This window comes from Alosa sapidissima, chromosome 23, assembly GCF_018492685.1.
Source record: "Alosa sapidissima isolate fAloSap1 chromosome 23, fAloSap1.pri, whole genome shotgun sequence".
Classification (NCBI taxonomy): Eukaryota; Metazoa; Chordata; class Actinopteri; order Clupeiformes; family Clupeidae; genus Alosa; species Alosa sapidissima.
Window position 1 is genome coordinate 20039482 of NC_055979.1, and position 23104 is coordinate 20062585.

Sequence of the window (23104 nt, forward strand, 5' to 3'; positions counted from 1 at the left end):
ATACCAAAATAAAGACAAATGATTTCCCCCTCAATGAAGTAGCCTATATCCAGAGACTGTAAGGGAGGCCTTGAGGACTTGTAAAATGGTTTTCACAGTGCCTGTCAAACGCCTTCTTACGATGACATCAAGACTTAACCACTCTACGACTAAAAAATAGGCCTATACATTCTCCAATGCAATTCGTGTACTGATAGATTTATCTCAATACTGTATGTCAAATCCGCAACACCTCTGAGTACATCTCTCGGCTCAATCTGAAAAATCCATACAGTAAAAGAAAAATCAGTGCGTGTGAAGCATAGTTTCCCGACGGATACATTATGTGGTCGGAAAGGAAGTTCAACGCTTGTGCGCACAGTATGCGGATGGCGACCTAACGGACGGACAAAGGATAGCGACCACTCAGCCCTCACGGAGGAGGATCCGGCTTTGGTGCAAACAATCGCTAATGCAGGTGCATTTGCACTGGCTGTCACTATAAATCCCGAGCCACGGAAAACTTGCTGTATACGACCTGGAGACCTGTCGCGCCTCAGAAATCAGGTATTTAGTAGCTAAGCTAACCTAGTTAGAGTTGCTGCAAATGTATCCAGCCTGCAGTAACGATCTTAGCTAACGGTAATGGCCCAGCAGTTGGATATGAGCACGCAAGTTGACATGACTGGGCATAACATTGGGATGATAACGTGTATGTGACGGAGTATAGAGTTTGATGCCACTCTTTGTCATTGTCATGACGGAGAAGCCCTTGTGCCCTGCTCGTAGGATAGCTGGCGAAGTGTTGAGGGAAGTCTGCAGTAGAAGCACCCCAAGCAAACCCTGTCTAGCGGAACAGTTTGGCACACGTTACTGCAGTGTGTATGGATAGCTAGGGTGAGGGCTGTGCTAGCAAGTGCCACTCGACGTTAGCCAAACCCTGGCTGACAGTGCACCTGTCACTGATGTGAAATTATGGTACAGCTGTACGGGATTGTTATAAAAAATAAATATTTCGGGAGATGCTGTCTGAAACGTGTTTCAATACGTGATGGGATCCAGAAGACAAACGCCTAGATTGCCACCCGGACGGCAGATTGATCATTGTGGTCCCTTCCCGGGTTACTGGAGTTCAGCGTGTGGCGTGTTTCGTGACGTGTGTGTTGTCAGCAGTGTGTGAATCTGCGGGTGATGACAATCTTATCTTGTCATCTTTAGATGAAATGTACATTAATGGTGTCTTGTACAAGGGGCTTTCTTCCGCTAACGCATTTAAGATTATAGTTTACAACTTTGAGCATGGCATGGTGCTTTAAATTGTTGTGTCAGTCACACACCTCTCTGCTTCTGAGTGGTGCCTATTTTTTAATGACTCCAGTTGAGTGTGTGTGCAATGATGGGAACTATGAAAGGAATCATAAATGCCCTTGTCAACCCTACAAGGTCCCCCTACCCACCAATCAGCTATAATCTCTTGAAGATCTGAGGACATAAATCCGGGGTGTGTTTTGGGTTAGGGTTTGCTCCTGCTGTCGGTTCACTGGCTGTTGATTGCGGGCAGGAATTGGACTGTGCCCCCATGAGTGGAGTGTGGTGGCTGCCTTATCAGTGGGAATATGTCCCTCCTGTAGTCTGTGTTATCATTGGATATGCATGTCCCTCTAGTGGGAATGAGTGTGGCTCTTATCACAGCCAGGGTAGATGTGGTGGAGCTCTGGGGCTTGAGTCATGTGCGTGTGTGTGCCCTCATTCCTGGTCGATGGAGGGGGTTACAGACAGTGTGTGTGTGTGTGTGTGTGTGTGTGTGTGCCACTCACTGCTGCGCTTAAGTAACACCTGGAGCAGGGGGTGGCTCAGGCTCAGACACATGACCACCCTCCTGAACTGTGTGTGTGTGTGTGTGTAAAATACTTATTCATGAGTAGAGTCTTATAAAACCGTCCTGGCTTTGGACATGAGAGCAGATAATGACAGACGCCTGAATGGCCATCTTGACCAGATGGCCTCAGCTGATTGGGAAGTAGAGAGTCCCAGGCACCAGTGGTCCAGCCAGAGCTTCAGTGAGAAGCCTGTCCTTATAAAAATTAAATGTTTGTGGCAGATTTGCAGCAAACTTGTGAGTGATTTGTTCAAATGAGCCAATAATGTGAAACTTCCAGTAAACTTCTAGTGACAAACCTAATTTGCAGATATTGCTGCAAATTTGCTGCAGCATTGCCAAAGTTGACCGCAACTGTTTGCCAGAAATTTAATTTGCATGTGAAAATATGACCTTGCCGCAAATTTGTGGCAACTGTTCGCCAGATACCTGACATTTCTGTAAGGGAGGTGCTGCCCAGAGAAGTCTAATAACACAAGTACTAGAACAGGTGCCTGGTGCTCTCCAGGTTCCCCAGAGAAGTCCAAAAGAATATGAATACTAGAACCATTGTCTGGTGCTCCTCAGAGAAGCTCAAGAACTCAAATACTAGAACAAGTACCCTAGTGCTCCCCAGAGATTACTCGAGAGCATGAGTACTAGAACAAGTGCCTGTTGCTCCCCAGACTGCCCTCTGGGTGCTCACGGCCCTGGATGCTCTCAAACTCAGACAGGGCACACATTCCACGACACATCTGCACACACACACACACACACACACACACACTCACACACATGAACTTGCATCAGCTCATACACACATGCCCTGCTTCCTCTGGGCAGAGCGGGTTGATATTGATTGGATGCGACATAACCAGGGTGCAGCAGGTTCGAGGGTGATCATCTGGCTAATCAGCTCTCGGAGATTAGTGGCCTTGAAGCTGTGCTGATGACATCGCCCTGTTTCCAGACGATCGTTTCTGCAGCGCTCCCGGCAACAGCACAGGTGCTCCCTAGCTGCTAGCCCCTCCACTCAGACAGGTGAGCTCGCCGCTCTCCTCTGGGCCCGACAGGAAGCACGACTTCTCTGTCGGAAGCAGCCGGAACAGTACCGTGACCATCCTGTAACCTTGGAGACGCTGACCGTGCGCTGCCCGGTCTTGAGTGGGATCTGATTGTGTTCTTGCTGTCATCATCATAATCTGCGGAGTTCGTTCTCAGAGCACCGCTAACGGGATTAGCATGGCTGTGTAACCGCTACCTGCCTGTTGCTGCGTCCACTGAGGCTCCGCTGCTCACAGCTCTCCTGCGCTTCTTCTCCGAAAGGTTTTGGATTTCCGCCGTCAACATGTTGAACCAGGGAGCAGTTATGATCTTCACTGGCGTCTGTGGGGCACTGGTGGTGTTGGCAGTGGCCTACTATGCCTACTGGTGAGTGCACAGGGCACCACAGACAGGGGTGTAGGGCAGTACTGTCCTGGGCTCCACATAGAAGCAGCTGCAATGGCCTCTCTGGGGAACCCTTGGCGCAACAGGCTGAAGGGGAGAGGAAAAGTGTGTGTGTGTGTGTGTGTGAGTGAGTGTGTCCTGAGGATATGCTGGGTGTCATATGCTTCATGTTAAAGGGTAAATGTGAGCGCTGTTTGTACGGAATATGGAGTTTATGCTCTGGACGTATGGTGTGTGTGTGTGTGTGTGTGAGGGCTGCCACTAACGATTATATTATTAGCCAGTTATTTTCTCAATTGTTCGATCTGTTGTTTTATTGATGACATTTCAGAAAATATAAGATATTTAGTTTACCGTTATAGAGGAGTAAATAAAAAGGCTACAATCAGAGAATTTTGAGGTATTTTCCTTAAATTGACACAAACGATCAGTCGATTGGCAAAATAGTTGACATTTAATAATTAATTTAATAATAGTTAACAACATTAACGTGTATACACGCCCATCCTTGTGCTCTTTTGTAGGCTGTAGTGATTTTGTATTTAAGTGTGCTTCTGTGTTGGGTTGGTTTGGTCATTCTCCCTGGCCGTGTGTGTGTGTGTGTGTGCGCACATGGTGTGTGTGCTGTCTGTGTCTGCGAGCACTGATGTGTTTTTGTTAGTTTGTGTATGGCATGTCCAGCAGGTGTGGGCCAGACAGCTGTGAGTTCCTAAGCAGGTTTATCTCCTGTAATCCACTCAGCCTGACCTGCAAACGGACACAACATACTCTGGGGTCAGCGCCACACCCGGCTCAGCTGAGCGATCCCAAATATTACAGCCATGGGGGAAGTTATGGCCAATATAGAGGGGGGAGGGGCATTTACATTTGAATTTATAGAGCAAGTTTAGAGCTACTTAGTACATATATGATTTAAATGCAGGGAAATATGTACTTGGTTTATTTCAGTGGTATTTGTGTCAGTTATGTACTTGGTTTATTTCAGTGGTATTTGTGTCAGTTATAAACACAATAAATAAGCGCATTGTAGCACATTATAAATTTTAAATAAGCACTCTGTGATCGATCTTAAGACATCTACTGCTCAAAAAGGGGGGCGTATTAAGAATATGAACTAATATTTGTGGGTATCTGTGCAGTCTTTAGGTGATTTTCATCTAGCTGAAACTGGCCTATAAATATGTCATGTACAGAATATTTTTAGTAAAACAGTACAAGTAACAGTAAACAAAACAAAAAATCAAAAGTGGAAAGAGGACTTGTAAAAAAAAAAAAAAAAAAATGCAACTGTTTTTCAGAACAAATTATCATAATTGCTGAAAAACTTATATAGTGGCAAAGACTTCAATAGTGCCCTTTCACCTACAACCCCCCTCCCCCCATCCCCCTCCTCTGACCTGATGTAGCCTTATACAGCTGCCTTGTTGATCTCAAATAGCGGTCTGATGTCCCTGGACTCTGTGTCACACCACAAGGCACGGCGCAGTGTGAACTATAGTACTGCTTCTGCTAGGGGATGGACATTTCAAGCAAAACTACTGTGCTATATTCACTGGTAACTAGTCTATTCCAGCATTCCTCTCACATGACGGCATAGTTGTGGTAGATTAAGATACTCAAGCTTTGCCTGGCAAAGTTTGCACTGCACGTTTGATCAGTTTGTGTCTCATTTTTTCACTGGTCTACCCTAGCAGCCCAAAGTTGCTCGACTACATGGGACAAGAACCTCAGACACTTAGACTAAATCATCACAGTGCCAACTCGATCTCAGGACACATCTCTTTTGTGTGTGTATGCACACATACAACAACATACTCTATTTGCCAGAGAGCTTTTTCTCCTCTGTCTGGGTCTATCTCTCTCTCTGTCCTTGAGTCTCTGTCCCATATTTCTATCATAAGTCTCTCCTCTGGCTCCTCCCCCTCCTGTGCCGATACAAAGTTCACTGAAGTTTACAGGGCAGGGGCTGGGAGCATGCAGCTCTGACTAACACGCTCACACTCTCTCTGTACTTGAATCTCCACACACACACACACACACTCACCATACTGGAGTCTCCCCATACATACATACATACATACATACGTACACACACACTCTGTTTCTTTACTGGAGTAAAAAGCAGGAGAGAATACACCTCCAGGACTGTCAGCTGAGGTTAGTGTTTGGGTCGAGTGAGTGTGGGACTGGAGTGCCTCGTTGTTAGAGTTGTAGGTAGGTGAGTGAGTGAGTGAGTTAGTGAATGTGCGAGTGATTGTGGGTGATTGAGTGAGGGTTGTAGGTGATTGAGTGAGTGAATGAGTGTGGGTTGTAGGTGAGTGAGTAAGGGTTATAGGTCAGTGAGTTTTAGATGAGTGAGTGTTGTAGGTGAATGAGTTTTAGATGAGTGAGTGTTGTAGGTGAGTTAATGTTTTAGATGAGTGAGTTGTAGGTGAATAAATGAGATTTGAGTGACTGTTATAAATGAGAGTGTTGTCCGCTAGTGGTGTAGAGGTTGTATGGGTGCATGTGTGGTTGAGTGAGCAGTGGTCATGTGGCTTCTTAGCACAGCTGCAGATGTGTTTTATGCTCAGAGAGCATGATGGGTATAAGAGGGTGCATGCTGGGTAACTCTGAATTCATAGACTGGAACTGTTTCCCCCACAGCCATGACATCTGCTGACCTGTATAGCTGAGAAGTTTATGCAATATACTTTTGATTGTGCATTGGGAGGTGTGTGTGTGTTAGGGCTGTCACTTTTGTGAAAAAATCCTGTTCGATTCTTGAGACATAATTGTTAATTGAATCGATTGTAAAATTTTTCATGTCTAAACACGTTTCAATTTTCAACGCCAAATATAGGACAATCCACGAACAACTAACAGTCATTAGGACGAACGTAAAGGGGGAGCTTGAAGACGCACAATGGCGTGAAGTTTCGTGCACAATGACAAACAGGAGTGCAACATTCTCGAAAATCAATAAGCAGAGTGGACTGCCATAAACGTGGCTGCGTTTACAATTAGAAATGTCAAACAAATGTCGCCTACGTAGAACTCACGACTGCACAGTTTGCATACCGCTTTGTCCTTCTCCATAGTTTGATATACCCAAACCCCGAAGTGCTTCTATATCGAACACCTCAAGTTATTAGGGCCTATCACTCGTATCTCTCATGTCGCACAGGTTGATCGCGTTGTCCTCATTTTTTTGGCAAAACACCAGCAGCACAGCAGCCGATTGAAAAAGCTGTTTCCGGTGCGTAAAATTGGTGGGAATTTTCTTTTTAGCTTTCGCAATGCTTACTGCACTTAGGAATTCTTTGTTATTTTTCTGCTTGTTCCTGAGTTTTGTTACATCTATCTTTTTCATTTGTTTAATTCGTTAGTTAATTAATAGTGTACATATTTGGTTAAAATCGATTCCCTATTTTAGTTTTCGAAACTTGTGTTGGTTGGTCCGATCGATTTTCGAACGTAAAGTGACAGCCCTAGTGTGTTGTGTGTGGATGTCGGGGCTAAGAGTATGTGTGATACAGTTTCTGCATGAAATTTTGGCAAGGGGGTGGGGTTACTATAAAGTAGGTTAAAGGGCATGCTGTGTAGAAGGGGAGTGTGTGTGTGTGTGTGTTATAGAATTCCTCTGCCTGCTCCATGGAAATGGAGGCATGATTGTGTTTGTGTTAGGGCTGTCACTTTACATTCGAAAATCGATTGAATTCTATAACACACACACACTCACACACACTCCCCTTCTACACAGCATGCCCTTGAACCTACTTTATAGTAACCCCACTCCCTGGCCAAAATTGCATGCAGAAACTGTATCACACATACTCTTAGCCCCGACATCCACACACACACACACACACACACACACACACACTAGGGCTGTCACTTACGTTCGAAAATCGATTGGACCAACCAACACAAGTTTCGAAAACTTTGGAATCCATTTTAACCAAATATGTACACTATTAATTTTAAACGAATTAAACAAATGAAAAAGATAGATGTAACAAAACTCAGGAACAAGCAGAAAAATAACAAAGAATTCCGAAGTGCAGTAAGCATTGCGAAAGCTAAAAAGAAAATTCCCACCAATTTTACGCACCGGAAACAGCTTTTTCAATCGGCTGCTGTGCTGCTGGTGTTTTGCCCAAAAAAAAGTACAACGCGATCAACCTGTGCGACATGAGAGATACGAGTGATAGGCCCTAATAACTTGAGGAGTTCGATATGGAAGCACTTCGGGGTTTGGGTATATCAAACTATGGAGAAGGAAAAAGCGGTATGCAAACTGCAGTCGTGAGTTCTACGTAGGCGAAATTTGTTTGACATTTCTAATTGTAAACGCAGCCACATTGAAGCCTGCAGTAATGTTTTTCACTGATGTTATGGCAGTCCACTCTGCTTATTGTTTTTCGAGAATGTTGCACTCCTGTTTGTCATTGTGCGTCTTCAAGCGCCCCCTTTACGTTCGTCCTAATGCCTGTTAGTTGTCTGTGGATTGTCCTATATTTGGCGTTGAAAATTGAAACGTCTTTAGACATGAAAAATCGATTTTACAATCGATTCAATGAACAATTATGTCTCAAGAATCAAACAGGATTTTTTCACAAAAGTGACAGCCCTAGTTTGTGTATGTGTATTTTTGTGTGTGTGTTCAACTCATGAGTTCTGTTCGATTTCATAAGTTTCTGTATTGAGTTCCTGATTTCGTCATCAATCCAATCCTTTCTCTCTCCCTCTTTCTCTCTCTCCTACAGGTCGGTCGTGCTGAGTGAGGGGCCGTGTAAAAGAGGATTGTAAAGCCAGCCCACCGTGGTGAGACCCTTATCACCTCATTCATTCACACACACACACACACATACACACACTCAGAAAGTCAGTTTGACAGTGGCTCAGTGTGCTTGAGCATCTGAGGGAGAAATATCGACTAACCCTAACCATGTCGACCAACCCTTACCCCATCGACTAACCCTTAACCCGTCGACTAACTCTCTTACTCTGTCGACTAACTCTTACTCTGTTGATAAACTCTGACTCTGTCGACTAAAGGGCTTTTCAGATGGAAAGCGGTCCCCGTTCTCTGTCCCTCAAAACGCAAAACTGAAATGCCAGCACTGCCACCTCAAAAGCTGAATTTTTCTTGGAGGCGGGTGGGCGTGGTCTCAATTCAAAATGAATTGAATGTTAGCGGGTGTCGCTTCTCATGTCCTGACAAGCCTCTCACACTCCTGTCACAAGCAGCTCTTTCCTGTTATACCTGTTCTAGACAACACACCTTCACCGATCACAAACACAGGCACTGTGCTGCAATTCAGGCTTGAACCAGGCCTTTAAAATACATTTCTTAACTGAAAAATTCTGCCTATCTGGGATGCTCTTTTTATACCGAATCATGATGGCAGTAAGCCTAAATAATGAAATGTTCCCTCTTGTTTATGTATTTTCTTCAGCATTCTAGAACTTTTCCAGCCTTCTGTTGCCCCCGTCCCAAGTTTTTTGAGATATGTTGCTGGCATCAAATTCAAAATGAGCTTCAATTTTCCATGGCATAGTCATCATGGTACCCAGCGTCCATACTCAGCATAGACAGCATGTTGTCACTATAAGTCATTTATAATGGTGTCCTTATAGCGACTATTAAGTCCAATTTACACCAAAGATTCACAACGAGACGAGCTGCAACACTTTATAAACCAGCAACTTGCTGCAACACACATTCTGAAAAACTGGAGATCACCAATGTGCATTACACCACTCTGTAGCCAGATATGAACTAGCCAGCTGGTTAGTTACTCAGCAAAGTTAACCAACTAGCTGATAAGCCAACAGTTTGTAAATGTGCGTTTGTTTCTGTAACTTTATTTTGACTGATATTTTTCAGACACCGGTCTTCTTCAAAACCGAGTTAATAAGTATTTCTCTGCCACTCCTTTGGCAAAAACTCTGACCCGATGCCTTTAATTGAATAACAACACGTCCTAAATACCCTTGCAACTTCGATTTGACATGATGACTGTCTTTCAATGTCTTGCAACAGTTGGCTGCAGACTGCTGCAACTTGTCTCTGCAACGGTTTCGCAAATCTGGTGTGAATTGGCCTTTAGAAACATTCCTGTTTCTCTATGCTTGAGAGTCAAAGCCAGTACTGCTGCTCAACAACACCATGGGAAAACAATCAGTATAGGCGTTGGGATAATGGTGTGTGTGTGTGTGTGTGTGTGTGTGTGTGTGTGTGTGTGTGTGTAGGTCGGTGTGGGCAGCCATGGGTCTGCTGGCCTATCTGAAGAGCCAGTTTGTGCTGCAGCTGCTCATTGGCTTTGTGTTCGTGGTCAGCGGACTCATCATCAACTTCATCCAGCTCTGCACCTGTGTACTCTGGCCCATCAACAAGCAGCTCTACCGAAGGATCAACTGCAGGCTCGCCTACTCGCTATGGAGCCGTGAGTCACATATTCATATTGCCTGTGTGTGTGTGGCACAGGTTTCATTTTCATTCTGAGATTATCATTTAGATGTGTGTACTGTATGTTTGCTAATTTGTATGTGTGTGTCTGTTAGGGCTGGGCGATATGGCTGAAAACTGTATCGCGATATAAGTATTTCATATCGGTCGATATCGATAATTATTGATTTTTTAAAAATCTATTTCAGATAAGGACCAGAAGGGAAAAGTTCAATTTAAACACTTTTAAACACTTTTATTTTAAACTTAACCTTCCTCTGATTTGAATCACCTCAGTTATCAATCAAAGCAAACAGGGAAAAGAAAATAGCAACACAATCATGAAAAACACTCAAATAAATAATTGTGCACATAAGTCTGAATGAGCAGCACTGGTTGATGCCTGGAAATATTGTAAACAAAGTAATTTGCTAGTTTATCATAGTAAGTCTACTGGTTAGACTGTTCAGTTTCCCCACGTGTGTTTAAGTTTCAAATGAATACTTTTTCTCCTTGGTACAGGCCCGTTTGAGTCTTGGAAAATACTTTTTCATTTGCATCGGGATTGAGTTGATTAGAATTTAGCAGTCAATTTGATTGCAACAGTTTTGAACAAATTCGTGCAGCGTGCTAATGATGCTAACCAGATTTAATAGCAATTCAGTAGCGATTGTGAATGTTTGGATTGCATGAGAGAGAGAGAGAGAGAGAGAGAGTCTGTGTCTGTATGTTTGATTTATATACATATTTTGATGTTGATTCCCTATCTTGTGTTTTGTATTGAAGACCAGAGGAACTATGTTGGTGTGTGTGCGTTCGTCCATGTATGTTGTTGATAATGGTTGTGTGTGTGTGTGTCTCTGCAGAGCTGGTGATGCTGCTGGAATGGTGGTCCGGTACCGAGTGCATGCTCTACACCGACCAGGCCACTGTGGACATGTTTGGCAAAGAACACGTCATCATCATCCTCAATCACAATTTTGAGATCGACTTCCTCTGTGGCTGGACCATGTGTGAACGCTACGGCGTGCTGGGGGTCAGTTTGTGTGTGTGCCTGTGCGTGTGTGCCTGTGTGTGTGTGTGCCTGTGTGTGTGTGTGTTTGCCTGTGTGTGTGCGTGTGTGTGTGTGCTATCTAGTGCATAGGCTGAACTAACAAAATGGGAGAGAGAAACCTGGACCCTATTTTTTTTTAGATCTCTTTGATTTTAATTAGGACAAAGGCGATAGAAATTGTTCCAGTATTTGAATTAGACGAACAGCTATGGCTTGCAGTCCTAAGGCAGCCATGCCTATGAAGTAAACAGCTTGTTATTGCCACTGACAGGCTCGTGGATATTATAATATGTGTCTGACAATATGGAAAAGATCTCTACAGAGATACACCTGTGTCTTTTTGTCTCAGTAGCTGTAAACAAACTGTTGTCAGTGACAGTTTTCACACGCTGACAAGTTTAGGGGTTTAGAGGTTTTTTGGGGTCATAGTTAGGTCTGTTTCTGTACACTGATGAGTTTAGGTTTTGGAGTAAGGAGTTAGGTTGGCCTGATTATAGAACTCAAATGATTCCCTAATTAACTTTTTATATTGTCATTATTTATACTGATTATACTGACTATATAGACAGTAGACAACTATGTGTGTTAGTTGGTTATATAGACCAGAGTGTATTAGTGGATTATGTAGACTACTAGGGTGTGTTACTGGGTTATGTAGACTACTAGGGTGTGTTAGTTGGTTTCATTTACATTTGTTCATTTAGATGCTTTTATCCAAAACAACTAACAACAATGAAGAATAAAATTAAAGCTACATTGCAGAGGAGACCTTCAGTAGCAATTAATACTACTTCAATAAATACTACTACTACTACAGGATGAGAGTGCAGACGTTTCAATGTTTAGTCAAAGGAGATGGTGGTAGAAGCAGAAAGAGAGAAGTAAGGAAGTGCATGTTAAGTGTGTTGGGTTGTTGGGTTGGGTTGCCGTTCCACCATTGGGGAACTACAAATGAAAATGGATTACCGTGTGTGTAGGGTCGGCAGCGCCAGACAGCGTTCCTTGGAGGAACGTAGTGACTGAGTGGTAACATGAGCTTTTATGAGAGCTTTTAAGCAAGTGGGAGCAGACCCAGCCAGCACTTTGTAAGCAAGCATTAGTGACCTGAATTTGAAGCAGGTGGCTATGGGTAACCAGTGGAGCTCAATGAACAGCGGGGTAACATGTGCCCTATTCTGTAGATTGAAAACGTGCCTTTTAAGTAAATTGAAAATGCGTTCCAGACCATATGTAGTGGAGGACTGAAGAGGAGGGCTTTGGGTGAGAGATAACCAGGGGCGGAGTTGGGCACTTAAAATCCACCGGGAAAATTCTGACGGCAGCGCAGAGGCAACATAGTTGGAGAAGGTTAGCTGGCCATCATGACACCCAAGCCTTCATAGGAGCAAGAGAGGAGGAGTACATTTTGATGTTTTGATGTTAATGATGTATGGATTGTTTGGCTGGGAAGACCAGCTGTTTGGTCTTAAGAGGTTTAGTTGGAGGTGGTGTTCCTTCTTCCAAGTGGATATGTCAGATATAGTATAGTATAGTATAGTATAGTATATACTATGTCAGGTATCGTCTGCGTAGCAGTAATATGTGAAGCTGTGCAAGCGGATAATCGGGCCTAGCAAGGTGGTATTCACGGCAAAGAGAAGGGTTATGTAGACTAGAGTGTGTTAGTTGGTGCTGTGCTAGGTTTGACCTTTAGGTCCTCATCCATATTGGGTTAAATGGTCAATTGAAGTGTGTGTGTGTGTGTGTGTGTGTGTGTGTGACTCCTCAGAGCTCCAAGGTGCTGGCCAAACACGAGCTGCTGAAGGTTCCTTTAATTGGGTGGACCTGGTACTTCCTGGAGATAGTCTTCTGTAAGAGGAAGTGGGAGGAGGATCGCGACAAAGTCTTTAAAGGCCTGGACAGCCTCAAGGATTACCCAGAATTCATGTGGGTGAGTGACCTGATCACATTACTAGGGCTTATCCTTATCACCACGGATACAGGTTTCATTGTGTAAAGAAACTGTTGTATGTGTGTGTGCAAGTGTATATGGGGAGATTAACATTGTAAGCGTGAATGTGTATATGGAAATTGAATAGGAGTCAGTCAGGCCCTGAAATATGAATGTGTCTGAATGGGAATCAGTGATATGAACACACACACACACACACACACACACACACACAGACCTATTTGGGACACATATGTGTTATGTAGTTTTGTTAATTTCTTTGTGTGTGTGTATTAAAGGTGATGTGGTGGCAAATGGCTTGAATGGTATAAATTGCTGTTGTAGATTAGGCTTCTATGAAGGTTACTCATTGTAAGGCTACACAGGTTACTAGTGTGGTTTTCTCAGGTCCCCCAGACACATTTTTAACCATCTTCAAATTATAAATTTCATCTTCATGATAGAGGGGCAAGTACACTCCCTGCATCATGGCAGGAAAGGCAGAAGTTAATTGGGGTTCTGTAAGACTCCAACATCGCTTAACTGTTATCTGACGGTAGATCGAAAGTGCCGCTCGGGATCGGTCAATTGTCTAATCCTATTGTGGTTTTCATACACTGTATTTAGCTATAAAAATGTGTGTGTGCGTACGTGCTTGTGTGTGTATGTGTGTGCTTGTGATTTGTATATTTACTTGTGTGTGTGTGTGTGTGTGTGTGTGTGTGTGTGTGCGCAGTTCCTCCTGTACTGTGAAGGAACACGTTTCACTGAGAAAAAGCACCAGATCAGCATGCAGGTGGCCGAGAGCAAAGGCCTCCCCAAACTCAAGTACCACCTACTGCCCCGCACCAAGGGATTCACCACCACACTGCAGTGTTTGAAGGGGACAGGTGAGACACAAACACAAACACACACACACCACACACACACACACACACACACACACACACACACACACACACACACACGAGTGACTGGTATTTTCTGTCCCCAGTGTCAGCCGTGTATGACGTGACACTGAACTTCAAAGACAAGAAGGTCCCCACTCTACTGGGCATCATCAACGGCACCAAATACATGGCAGACATGAGTATCAGGTGCAGTCTTTTCTCTCTCTCCACTTTCTCTCTCTCTCTTGCTCTCTCTCTCTCTCTCTCTCTCTCTCTCTCTTGCTCTCGCTCTCTCTCTCTCTCTCTCGTTTTCATCCCTCTCTCTCTCTCTTTTTCATCCCTCTTTCCTTCTCTGCTTTTCTCTATCAGATATGAGCTCACAGTCTTGTTAAACCCTGCCCCCTGCTGGTTGTGTGTGTGTTTTGCAGGCGGTATCCAGTAGATGAAATTCCTGATGATGAGAAGGAGTGTGCCAACTGGCTGCATAAGCTCTACCAGGAAAAGGTATGACCAGTACACACACACACACAGATATATCACCTCTAGCAGGAGTAGATGAGCTTTACATGTTCACACACCAGGAGAAGGTCTATGCAGATAAACACACATGTACACTCACACATATACACACACACACACATACAGATGCAATAATTCCTACTTGGATTGCAGGTGCATATTTATTATTATTATTATTATTATTTATATTAAGTGGTGTTTTATCTATTAGTATCTAATGCTGCCCTGCCTAAATGAAAGCCTGATATGTGGTGCTTCTCTCTGTGCATCTCCCAGGATGCATTGCAGGAGCACTACGCAAAGGAAGGCTCGTTTCCGGGTCCCACCATCCGGCCGCCTCGCCGCCTCTGGTCGCTGCTCAACTTCCTGTTCTGGGCGTGTGTGCTGCTGTCACCGCTCATCCACCTGGCCTGGGGCGTCTTCATCAGCGGCTCTCCCCTCCACATCCTCGGGTTCATGCTCTTCCTCATCATCGGTGGGTACATTATACACAACACACATACACACGCACACATATACACACGCACGCACGCACACATGCACACATCTTCAGCATCCTTAAGCATACACATGCATACTCAAAGATGTACACAAACACACACACACAGACAAACACAAAACACTCACACCTGACATGAAAATGTACACATTTCTTGATGACTTGTAGTGACCTATGCTTGTGTGTGTTTGTTGTGTGTATGTCTGTGTCTTTTTGTATGTGTCTGTCGGTTTCCCTGTGTGTGTGTGTGTGTGTGTGTGTGTGTGTGTGTGTGTGTGTGTGTGTGTGCGTTTGCAGCCTCTGTCGCAGTGCGGCGGCTTATTGGGGTGACGGAGGTGAAGAAAACGGGCTCCAGCTATGGCGATCAGGAGGCCAAGAAGCAGAATTAAACTTTTTCCTTCTCTCTCTCTCTCTCTCTTCCTCTCTGTCTCTCGCTCTCTCTCCTCTCCCTGAGTGCAGTGCAGCTTGTGTGCTCTTGTGCTCAGAGCTTATTTTCTACCACAACTCCACAAACAAACAAACAAACAAACAAACCAACTGGGAATATTGTAGTTTCAGAGGTTGAGATTCATCTTGTTAAACACTAAGAGCAGGTGATGGAAACCCGGCTGAGATGAGATGCATAAACAACTCACTGAGAGGACTGTATGGACACACACTCTCACACACACACACACACACACTCATACTCATACTCACACTCACACTCACACTCAGACACACAATTGTCACCTGTGTGCTAATACACATGCACACACCCCACCCCGATACATAGTCCCCCACACGCACACATCCTCACACAACCACACACACACACACACACACACACACACACACACCACCCCACACATCCACATACATCTGTGTTCACTTACACATAGACAAACACACCCAGATACACTCACATTGCTTTCTCTCACACACACAAACCCCCTCCCTCCCTCTCACACCATGTTCAGCTGCACACTTCCCTCCCTCACACACACACACTCCTGTGTTTACACTCCTATACACATGTTATCAGCGTTAAGGCTGTTACCGTTGCACCTCTCATATATATATACACACACACACACACACACACACACACAGCAGAGATGACCTTTCGCTCACACACACACACACAGCAGAGATGACCTCTTTCACTCACTCACTCTCACACACACACACACACACACACACAGCAGAGGTGACCTCTATCTCCTTCACACACATAGCAGAGATGAGCTGAGATGGCTCTCTCTCACATAGCAGAGATGACTTAGTGTCTCTTCACACACACAAAAATAAGGAGTTGGTTAATATAGCCCCCCCCCCCCCCCCCCCCCACACACACACACACACACACACATACTCAGCAGCCCAGTGCTCCATCTATTTAGCAAGATGGAGACATTTCCCCCTCATACACAAATGAGATCCTAAACACATTAACCCCCTTACATATATACACACACACACTGATTAGATGCTGTTGGTTCTGGTTCCGTCCTGGTTCTCACAATTGCTTGACCGCTGTCACTGTAGCAACAACCAGGATAGGATTATTGCTGGTGTAGCTTCCTTCTCTGCGTGTGTGCATGCATACACACACACACACACACACACACACACACACACACAGACAGGGCTCATGTTGAGGATGGCTATTGTTCCTCCCAGGGGCTGAAGGTTCAAGGTTCAAAGTTCAAGGTCCAGCCCCCCACAGAAGAAAAGAAAAGCGCCTGAAGCATAGTCCTCCATAATTACATACGAGAGGGGTCCTGTCTGAAGGCTTCTGTGCAAACAGAAGTGTTGTGAGAATTTAAGAAGGCAATATCTCACTTTTTTCCGTTCTATTTCAGTTTGTGTCCCCTCTCATTACCTGTGTAGACACCACGGTGGTACCCTGCCCTCTGCAGGCGAGAGCTGGTATAGCGTGAGTGTTTTGAGTTCAGATTCCTGCCAGCCTTAACAGTGTGTGCAGCTTCCTGATTGGTGTGCACTACTCTTATCACCCCTACCCTTTGTAACAGCACTAGAGGGTAGCTAAGAGACATATGCAAAGCATGTAGAGATTGCAAAAGAGAAGTATCGGGAGAGGGGTATTTTAATTTCCTGTCTTAAAAACTGCTAGCTGAAAAACTGGCTAACCTCAGAGGGTTGGGACTTATCATTTTAGCAGGCCTGGACTGAAACTACATAAAGGCTATGAGCTGTAACCAGGCAACGGATGTGTTCTTAGTATTTGTCTCCTGACTGGACATCAGAGGAGGGGTGGGTGTGGGGTTACCAGGGGGAGGGGAGAGACGATTAGGATAATAATGTATCAATTTGTTGGTATCCCCCATACTTCTGGATTTTGGAGGGCAAGGATGGGGTGAAAATGTATATTTAGATCCAATAGAGAAATAGTAAATAAAATTCACAGATGTTTTTTTTTTTTTTTCTTTTTTGTATTACCTTCCAAATTGATTAAAGAATTCAAATCAAGTATGCAATTTTGTGTGGAATTCTTTGTATTACACCTGCTGCTATAATTGTATAATATTAATAATAAACTGTAATTGTACAGCCCCTTTTCATACATGCAATATAGCTCAAAATGCTTCACGTGAAGCATTAGGGGCAGTATATTGACTGAGGAACTAGGAGTAGAGGGTCTTATTACTGGCACTTCAATCGAAGGTACTCCAGGGGTGAGTTGCTAACCCAGTCTCTGCAGTTGGTCACTGCAAGTGGATTTGGATCAGCTAATTTTGACATGAAGAAAAGTAAACAGCAAAATGTGACTAACAGACAAGACACCGCAAGAACAAACTGAGAAACCAAAGCTAACAGAAGGTTAAACAACGAAATGAAAAAAGGATTATAGGCAACAATACAAATGGAAATAGGAAAAGAAAAGAGCACATTGAAGATAAATGAAAACTAAAACTATAGATTGAAAAGCTTTTTACAAATACCAGCAAAAAAGTTGGTTAACTGCAGTACAAATCTTGTGTAATGTTTCAAAAATGTAGTCTGCATGCCAGGGTGGAGATGCACAAGAGATGCTTTCTTTGCGATGAAGACTGAAGATCCAAGGGGTTTTAGTAGGCACTACTATATGTGGATTAATGATTGCAAGAGGAGTGTGCACTTTAAACATATTTCAAGATGTTAATGGGAATCTCACCCATACCAGTGCCCCCACCTTAACATAGGTTTGTGCCAAGAGATTCTGCTGTAAAAGCTCATACCCATGTTGTGAACATTTTATTTTCTATACTACAACCCCAAAACAGAAAAAGTTGGTAAGTTGTGTAAAATGTGAATAAAAACAAAATGTAATAATCTGCAAATCTCTTAAACTCATATTTGGTTGCAAAAAGGACAGACAACATATCAAATATTGAAAATGACAAATTTCATGGAAAATATATGTTCATTTTGAATTTGATACCAGCAACATGTTTCAAAAAAAATTGGGAAGGGGTAACAAAATGCTGGAAAAGTTGTGTAATGATAAAGAAAACAAAAGGAAGAATGTTTCACAACTAATTAGGGTAACTGGCAATACGATTGGGTATGAAAAAGAGCATCCCAGAAGGCAGGGTCTCTTAGAAGTAAAGATGTAGGGGTATCCATCGCTCTGTGTAAACCTGTGAGCAACAATGGTGAAACAATGTCATCTTAATGCTTCTTCACATGAAATTGTGACATATTTAGGGAGTTCATCATCTACAGGACATAATATTATTAAAACATTCAGAGAATCCAGAGAAATCTTTGCAAACAAGGGAAAGAGCTAAAAAAAAAAATTGGATGTCCATGATCTTTTGGACCTCAGATGGCACTGCATCAACACCAGACCTGTTTCCAGACCTGTCATTGTATGGGCTCAGGAAAACCTCTGATAACCATTGTCTATGTGCCCAGTTTGATACTCAATTCAAAAACTGCAGCCAAAATTGTAACAGCTAAAATTGTATTGAGACATGATACAGAAAATGCCACCCTCTTATTTGAGCCTGAGCTTGTTTAGAATGGACTGAGGTAACATGGAAAAAGGTCCTATGGTTAGACCAATCAAAGTTTTCCATTCTTTTTGGAAATCATTGACTCATCTGGGCTAAAGAGGAGAGGGCCTATCCAAGTATTCAACCTATCCAACTTGTTTTAGTGCTCAGTTCGAAACCCAACCTCTATGATGGTGTGGAGGAGCATTAGTGCCAACAGCATGAGCATCTTGCACATTTGGCAAAGCACAATGAATTCTGAATAATGTATACAGGTTTTGAGCAACATACACTGCCATCCAGGTAATGTCTTTTCCAGGGACGACCTTGAACATTTCAGGAAAACAATGCCAAAATGAATTCTGCACATATTTAAATAGTATTTCTCCATAGAGTCCAGGGGCTAAGATGGCCTGTCTGCAGTCCAGATTTCTCAAATTATGTGCACAATGGAATGAAAAGCATGACTAAGAATACCCCATACTGTTGAGCAACTCAAATCCTATATCGGGGTAGCCTGGCTAGCGCCACCACTTCTCAATGAGACGTGGTCTGGGAACCAAACGTTCATTTTCTCGTATTTGAAAAAAATGCCCAGATCCGTTTATTAGGTGCCACGGATGTCTACCAAATGCGTCTGTGCATAGCTCATCATCGTCTTGCTTTCCCACCTGTTCTGTGATTGGTTCCCTATCTCAGGCGAAAATTTGCTCCATGGTCTCCAGCATGGAGGTATTATATATAACTGGAGAGAGTGACTAAGTCCCGCCCTCCATACAAATAAATGGTGGAGGCTAGGCTAGTAAATCCGGCCAATTCATAGTCAGCGCCATCTTGAACACTGGGGTTCGGATCCAGCGCCAGTCGGCTCTGACCATGCGCCAAGTTACAAAGCTGGAAATGATGCATGGACCAACGTCGATTTTTATTGGATATTCTGTAAAAAGAGAGTCGTCCTCCAGTAAGAGGGTGGCGATAATGCACATAAAGTCCTTGCCTCATAACAAGAAGAAGAAAAAGTTGCTCAGGAACGCGCATGGAGTCCGAGTGGAGCCGCCCTGAAGCGCAACTTAATTTCATTGGATAACACAGCGGCTCTAACTAAGAGCGGTCTGCCTGCTGTCCTGCTGCAAATATGCATTCGAACATTACGTGAAATATCCGTAGTCGAACTATAAATAAACTATTCGTTTTTTAGTGCCAAATGTAGCGCATTTTTACAGTCTATGATTAGTTTGTTTTTTATTTTATTGTTTGCCATCTCATAGCGGGTGCTCTAAACATATTCTAGTGTTGGCCCATGACCAAATCAAGCCAATAATAGCCAGTAGCCACAATAATGACTGGAGCCAGAGCCCTCAATAGCCACCCTGTTTTGAATATAATATTGAAGATATTCAATATTATTGAAGATAACGCACAGAACGGTCAGCCTGAGCGGACAATTACGTCCCCAACTCATCTAAAATGTGGTGTCTTTACTTTGAGTTGTACACCGCAGATGGTAAAGTAACGGTTAAAGAGAATGTTGTCTGTTGACTCAGCAAAAAAACGTTTACTTACGCATCCACGACATCCAATCTTCGCGCTCACCTGTGGAGTTCCCATCCAAATGAGGCAGCGGTGTCAGAGGCACAGTAGACGGCCATCGCCAGGCGTCCAACATCGTATGATTGCATACATTCCGTAAATCCTAAATTATGTCCAGGGTCTGCTATTTACTTAGGCTGCAAAGCACAGGTATTTATTTGAGGTAGGCTTATTCGAGGCAGACCTTTATTTCTTACATTGTACGTTATTGTGAAACATGCGTTTTGTTTGGAGCGGCATTCCAGGCTATCAAACGCAGACGATTTTCGGTTTTGGTATAGGATTTAATTTACTTTTTGACTTTTATTATATAGTTAAATGTTGAGACTGATGGGCATTTAAATCTAGAGGGTATTTGATGATTACTGTAAAGTTTCGTGTAGTTGAAAAAGTGTTGGGATTTCCAGCTGTTTATTGCGAGACAAGGCCTTTCCTTCATTCATTGAACGTGCGCTGTGCTCTAATGGAAACCTTATTGCATAGCGAAGTAGCCTAAATTGAGTTTTTTTTTTTTAATTATGCATGGTTTACTTTTTATTAAATTCGTAGGCTGGAATGCCTCGCGCCAATAATTGTGTTTAAATGTAGTAGCCTAGTGCTTCAGCCTCTGGCAAGCTCCAAACTAAGGGGGCGGCTATAGGTTGAGAGCAACGTGTTGGAGACCCATGGTGTAACGAGACAAGGTCTTTATGCCGCTGTTGTGTAATTTATTGTTTTTAATCATGTTTAGGCTATGTTTGTTCGGGACAAACAACAATGAAACAAGATCAATACAATTTTCTTGGATGGATAAACAACAATAATATGCACGTCTTCTCATAGGATCCTCAAGAAATACGCACTGAATAACGTTTGGCTGTAGCCGCCGGATAGGTACCCGCCCCCCAACATGTACGCGCATGAGAGCTCGTGCCCAACACGGATTTTCGTGCATGGAGCTGGTTCCAAATGCTCCATGCAGCGCCGTATTTGAAAATGGCGTATGCTAACATGCCGAAGCTAATCTGCACGCTCTTGACCCCCTGGTCTCCAGGCTGCCTTAGCAGCGTGAATCAAATCGCGCGCAAGGCAGCATGGGAACACCCAGGCTAATATTGGGGAGTAATGGGACAACATTTCATTCTCAAAACTGTAACAAATGGTCTCCTCAGTTCCTAAACATTTACAGAATTGTGTTAAATGAAGAAGTGAAGCAGTACAGTGGTAAACATGCTCCTGTCCCAACTTTTTTTGAAACATGTTGCTGGCATCAAATTCAAAATTAACATATCCTTTCCATGAAATAGTCCAAAGTTTCATTTTCAACATTTGATATGTTGTCTTTGTCCTTTTTGCTGCTAAATATGGGTTTATGAGACTTGTATATTGTGACAATCTGTTTTTATTTGCATTTTACACAACATCCCAACTTTTTCTGTTTTGGGGTTGTACAATAATATCTAATGGTATTAATTGAATCTGTTTTTTTCTCCTTTTACACATCATTGTATTACATGGCATTGATTAGGGATTAATACATTATAACCATAATTGTAATCATATAAAGTTTAGTTTAGTTAAAAGTATAATTTGCAAGGAATTACACAAATGAAACAGCCTATGGAGTGGAGATTAGAACCATCAGAGAACAAGGCTTGTATTTTGTTGGCTCCTCCATGGACTACCAGAATTACGATAGAAGCCTAAAGGTGTTGTGTGGCACAACGTTTAGGCTGTGAAATGTTCAATCCCCGGCATTTCCATTTATGCAGCACTAAAGGGACTTTAGAGATTGTCGCAAGCCTCGAGAAAGTTTGTGGAGAGGGAAGGAGCAGTGTCAGTGTCAGGCTTGTAGTTGTTGTTGACTTTGGCCCGGTTGATTCCTCTGTGGACCTCCGCAATTATGAACAAATCCCTCAAGTGCTAGCGTGGCACAACGTCTCGAATTGTAAGTGTCGTCTTTTGAAAGTGGATGAAGGGGATGTAGCTCAGTGGTAGAGCGCATGCTTCGCATGTATGAGGTCCCGGGTTCAATCCCCGGCATCTCCACTTATACATCCCTAAAGTAGGTCTGGGTACCGTCACAAGCCGTGGTCCAGAGTTTGTACAGAGTTACACAAATGAAACAGCCTGTGGAGTGGAGTTTAGCACCGGCAGAGGACAAGGCTTGTATTTTGTTGGCTCCTCTGTGGACTTCCACAATTACGATAGAATCCTAAAGATGTTGCGTTGCAAAACGTCTGGGCCGAGAAATGCTATCTTTCGTCAACAAATGAAGGGGATGTAGCTCAGTGGTAGAGCGCATGCTTTGCATGTATGAGGCCCCGGGTTCAATCCCCGGCATCTCCACTTATGCATCCCTAAATGAGGTCTGGCACAATGAGGTGGCACAATGTCTAGACTGGGAAGTGCTTTGGTTTTGACAAGCACTGAAGGGGATGTAGCTCAGTGGTAGAGCGCATGCTTTGCATGTATGAGGTCCCGGGTTCAATCCCCGGCATCTCCATTTATGCAGCATTAAAGGGACTTTAGGGATTGTCGCAAGCCTCGAGAAAGTTTGTGGAGAGGAAAGGAGCAGTGACAGAGGATCAGGCTTGTAGTTGTTGTTGACTTTGGCCCGGTTGATTCCTCTGTGGACCTCCGCAATTATGAACAAATCCCTCAAGTGCTAGCGTGGCATAACGTCTCGAATTGTAAGTGTCGTCTTTTGAAAGTGGATGAAGGGGATGTAGCTCAGTGGTAGAGCGCATGCTTCGCATGTATGAGGTCCCGGGTTCAATCCCCGGCATCTCCACTTATACATCCCTAAAGTAGGTCTGGGTACCGTCACAAGCCGTGGTCCAGAGTTTGTACAGAGTTACACAAATGAAACAGCCTGTGGAGTGGAGTTTAGCACCGGCAGAGGACAAGGCTTGTATTTTGTTGGCTCCTCTGTGGACTTCCA

At 43.6% G+C, this 23104-nt stretch overlaps 1 protein-coding gene and 4 non-coding genes across 6 annotated transcripts; all 5 read left to right on the forward strand.

Annotated features, from left to right (window-relative positions):
• The first annotated feature begins 349 nt into the window (after positions 1 to 349).
• On the forward strand, positions 350 to 15377 carry agpat3 (1-acylglycerol-3-phosphate O-acyltransferase 3). 2 transcript variants are annotated; one of them, XM_042081344.1, is made up of 10 exons: positions 350 to 546; positions 8035 to 8092; positions 9524 to 9717; positions 10586 to 10755; positions 12542 to 12703; positions 13440 to 13593; positions 13698 to 13800; positions 14022 to 14097; positions 14389 to 14587; positions 14909 to 15377. In XM_042081344.1, the coding sequence occupies exons 3-10, from the start codon at positions 9540 to 9542 to the stop codon at positions 14998 to 15000; spliced, it is 1134 nt and encodes a 377-aa protein (XP_041937278.1). In that variant the 5' UTR covers positions 350 to 546; positions 8035 to 8092; positions 9524 to 9539; the 3' UTR covers positions 15001 to 15377. The 2 variants fall into 2 exon arrangements, with proteins under 2 accessions (XP_041937278.1, XP_041937279.1); XM_042081345.1 differs by lacking the exon at positions 350 to 546 and adding an exon at positions 5259 to 5443.
• A 6760-nt stretch (positions 15378 to 22137) lies between these two features.
• trnaa-cgc lies at positions 22138 to 22209 on the forward strand. Its single transcript has one exon. It is a non-coding gene; the product is annotated as a tRNA-Ala (tRNA).
• A 228-nt stretch (positions 22210 to 22437) lies between these two features.
• On the forward strand, positions 22438 to 22509 carry trnaa-ugc. The gene has a single exon. It is a non-coding gene; the product is annotated as a tRNA-Ala (tRNA).
• Positions 22510 to 22594: 85 nt separating this feature from the next.
• On the forward strand, positions 22595 to 22666 carry trnaa-ugc. Its single transcript has one exon. It is a non-coding gene; the product is annotated as a tRNA-Ala (tRNA).
• Positions 22667 to 22882: 216 nt separating this feature from the next.
• trnaa-cgc lies at positions 22883 to 22954 on the forward strand. Its single transcript has one exon. It is a non-coding gene; the product is annotated as a tRNA-Ala (tRNA).
• The last annotated feature ends 150 nt before the right edge of the window (positions 22955 to 23104 follow it).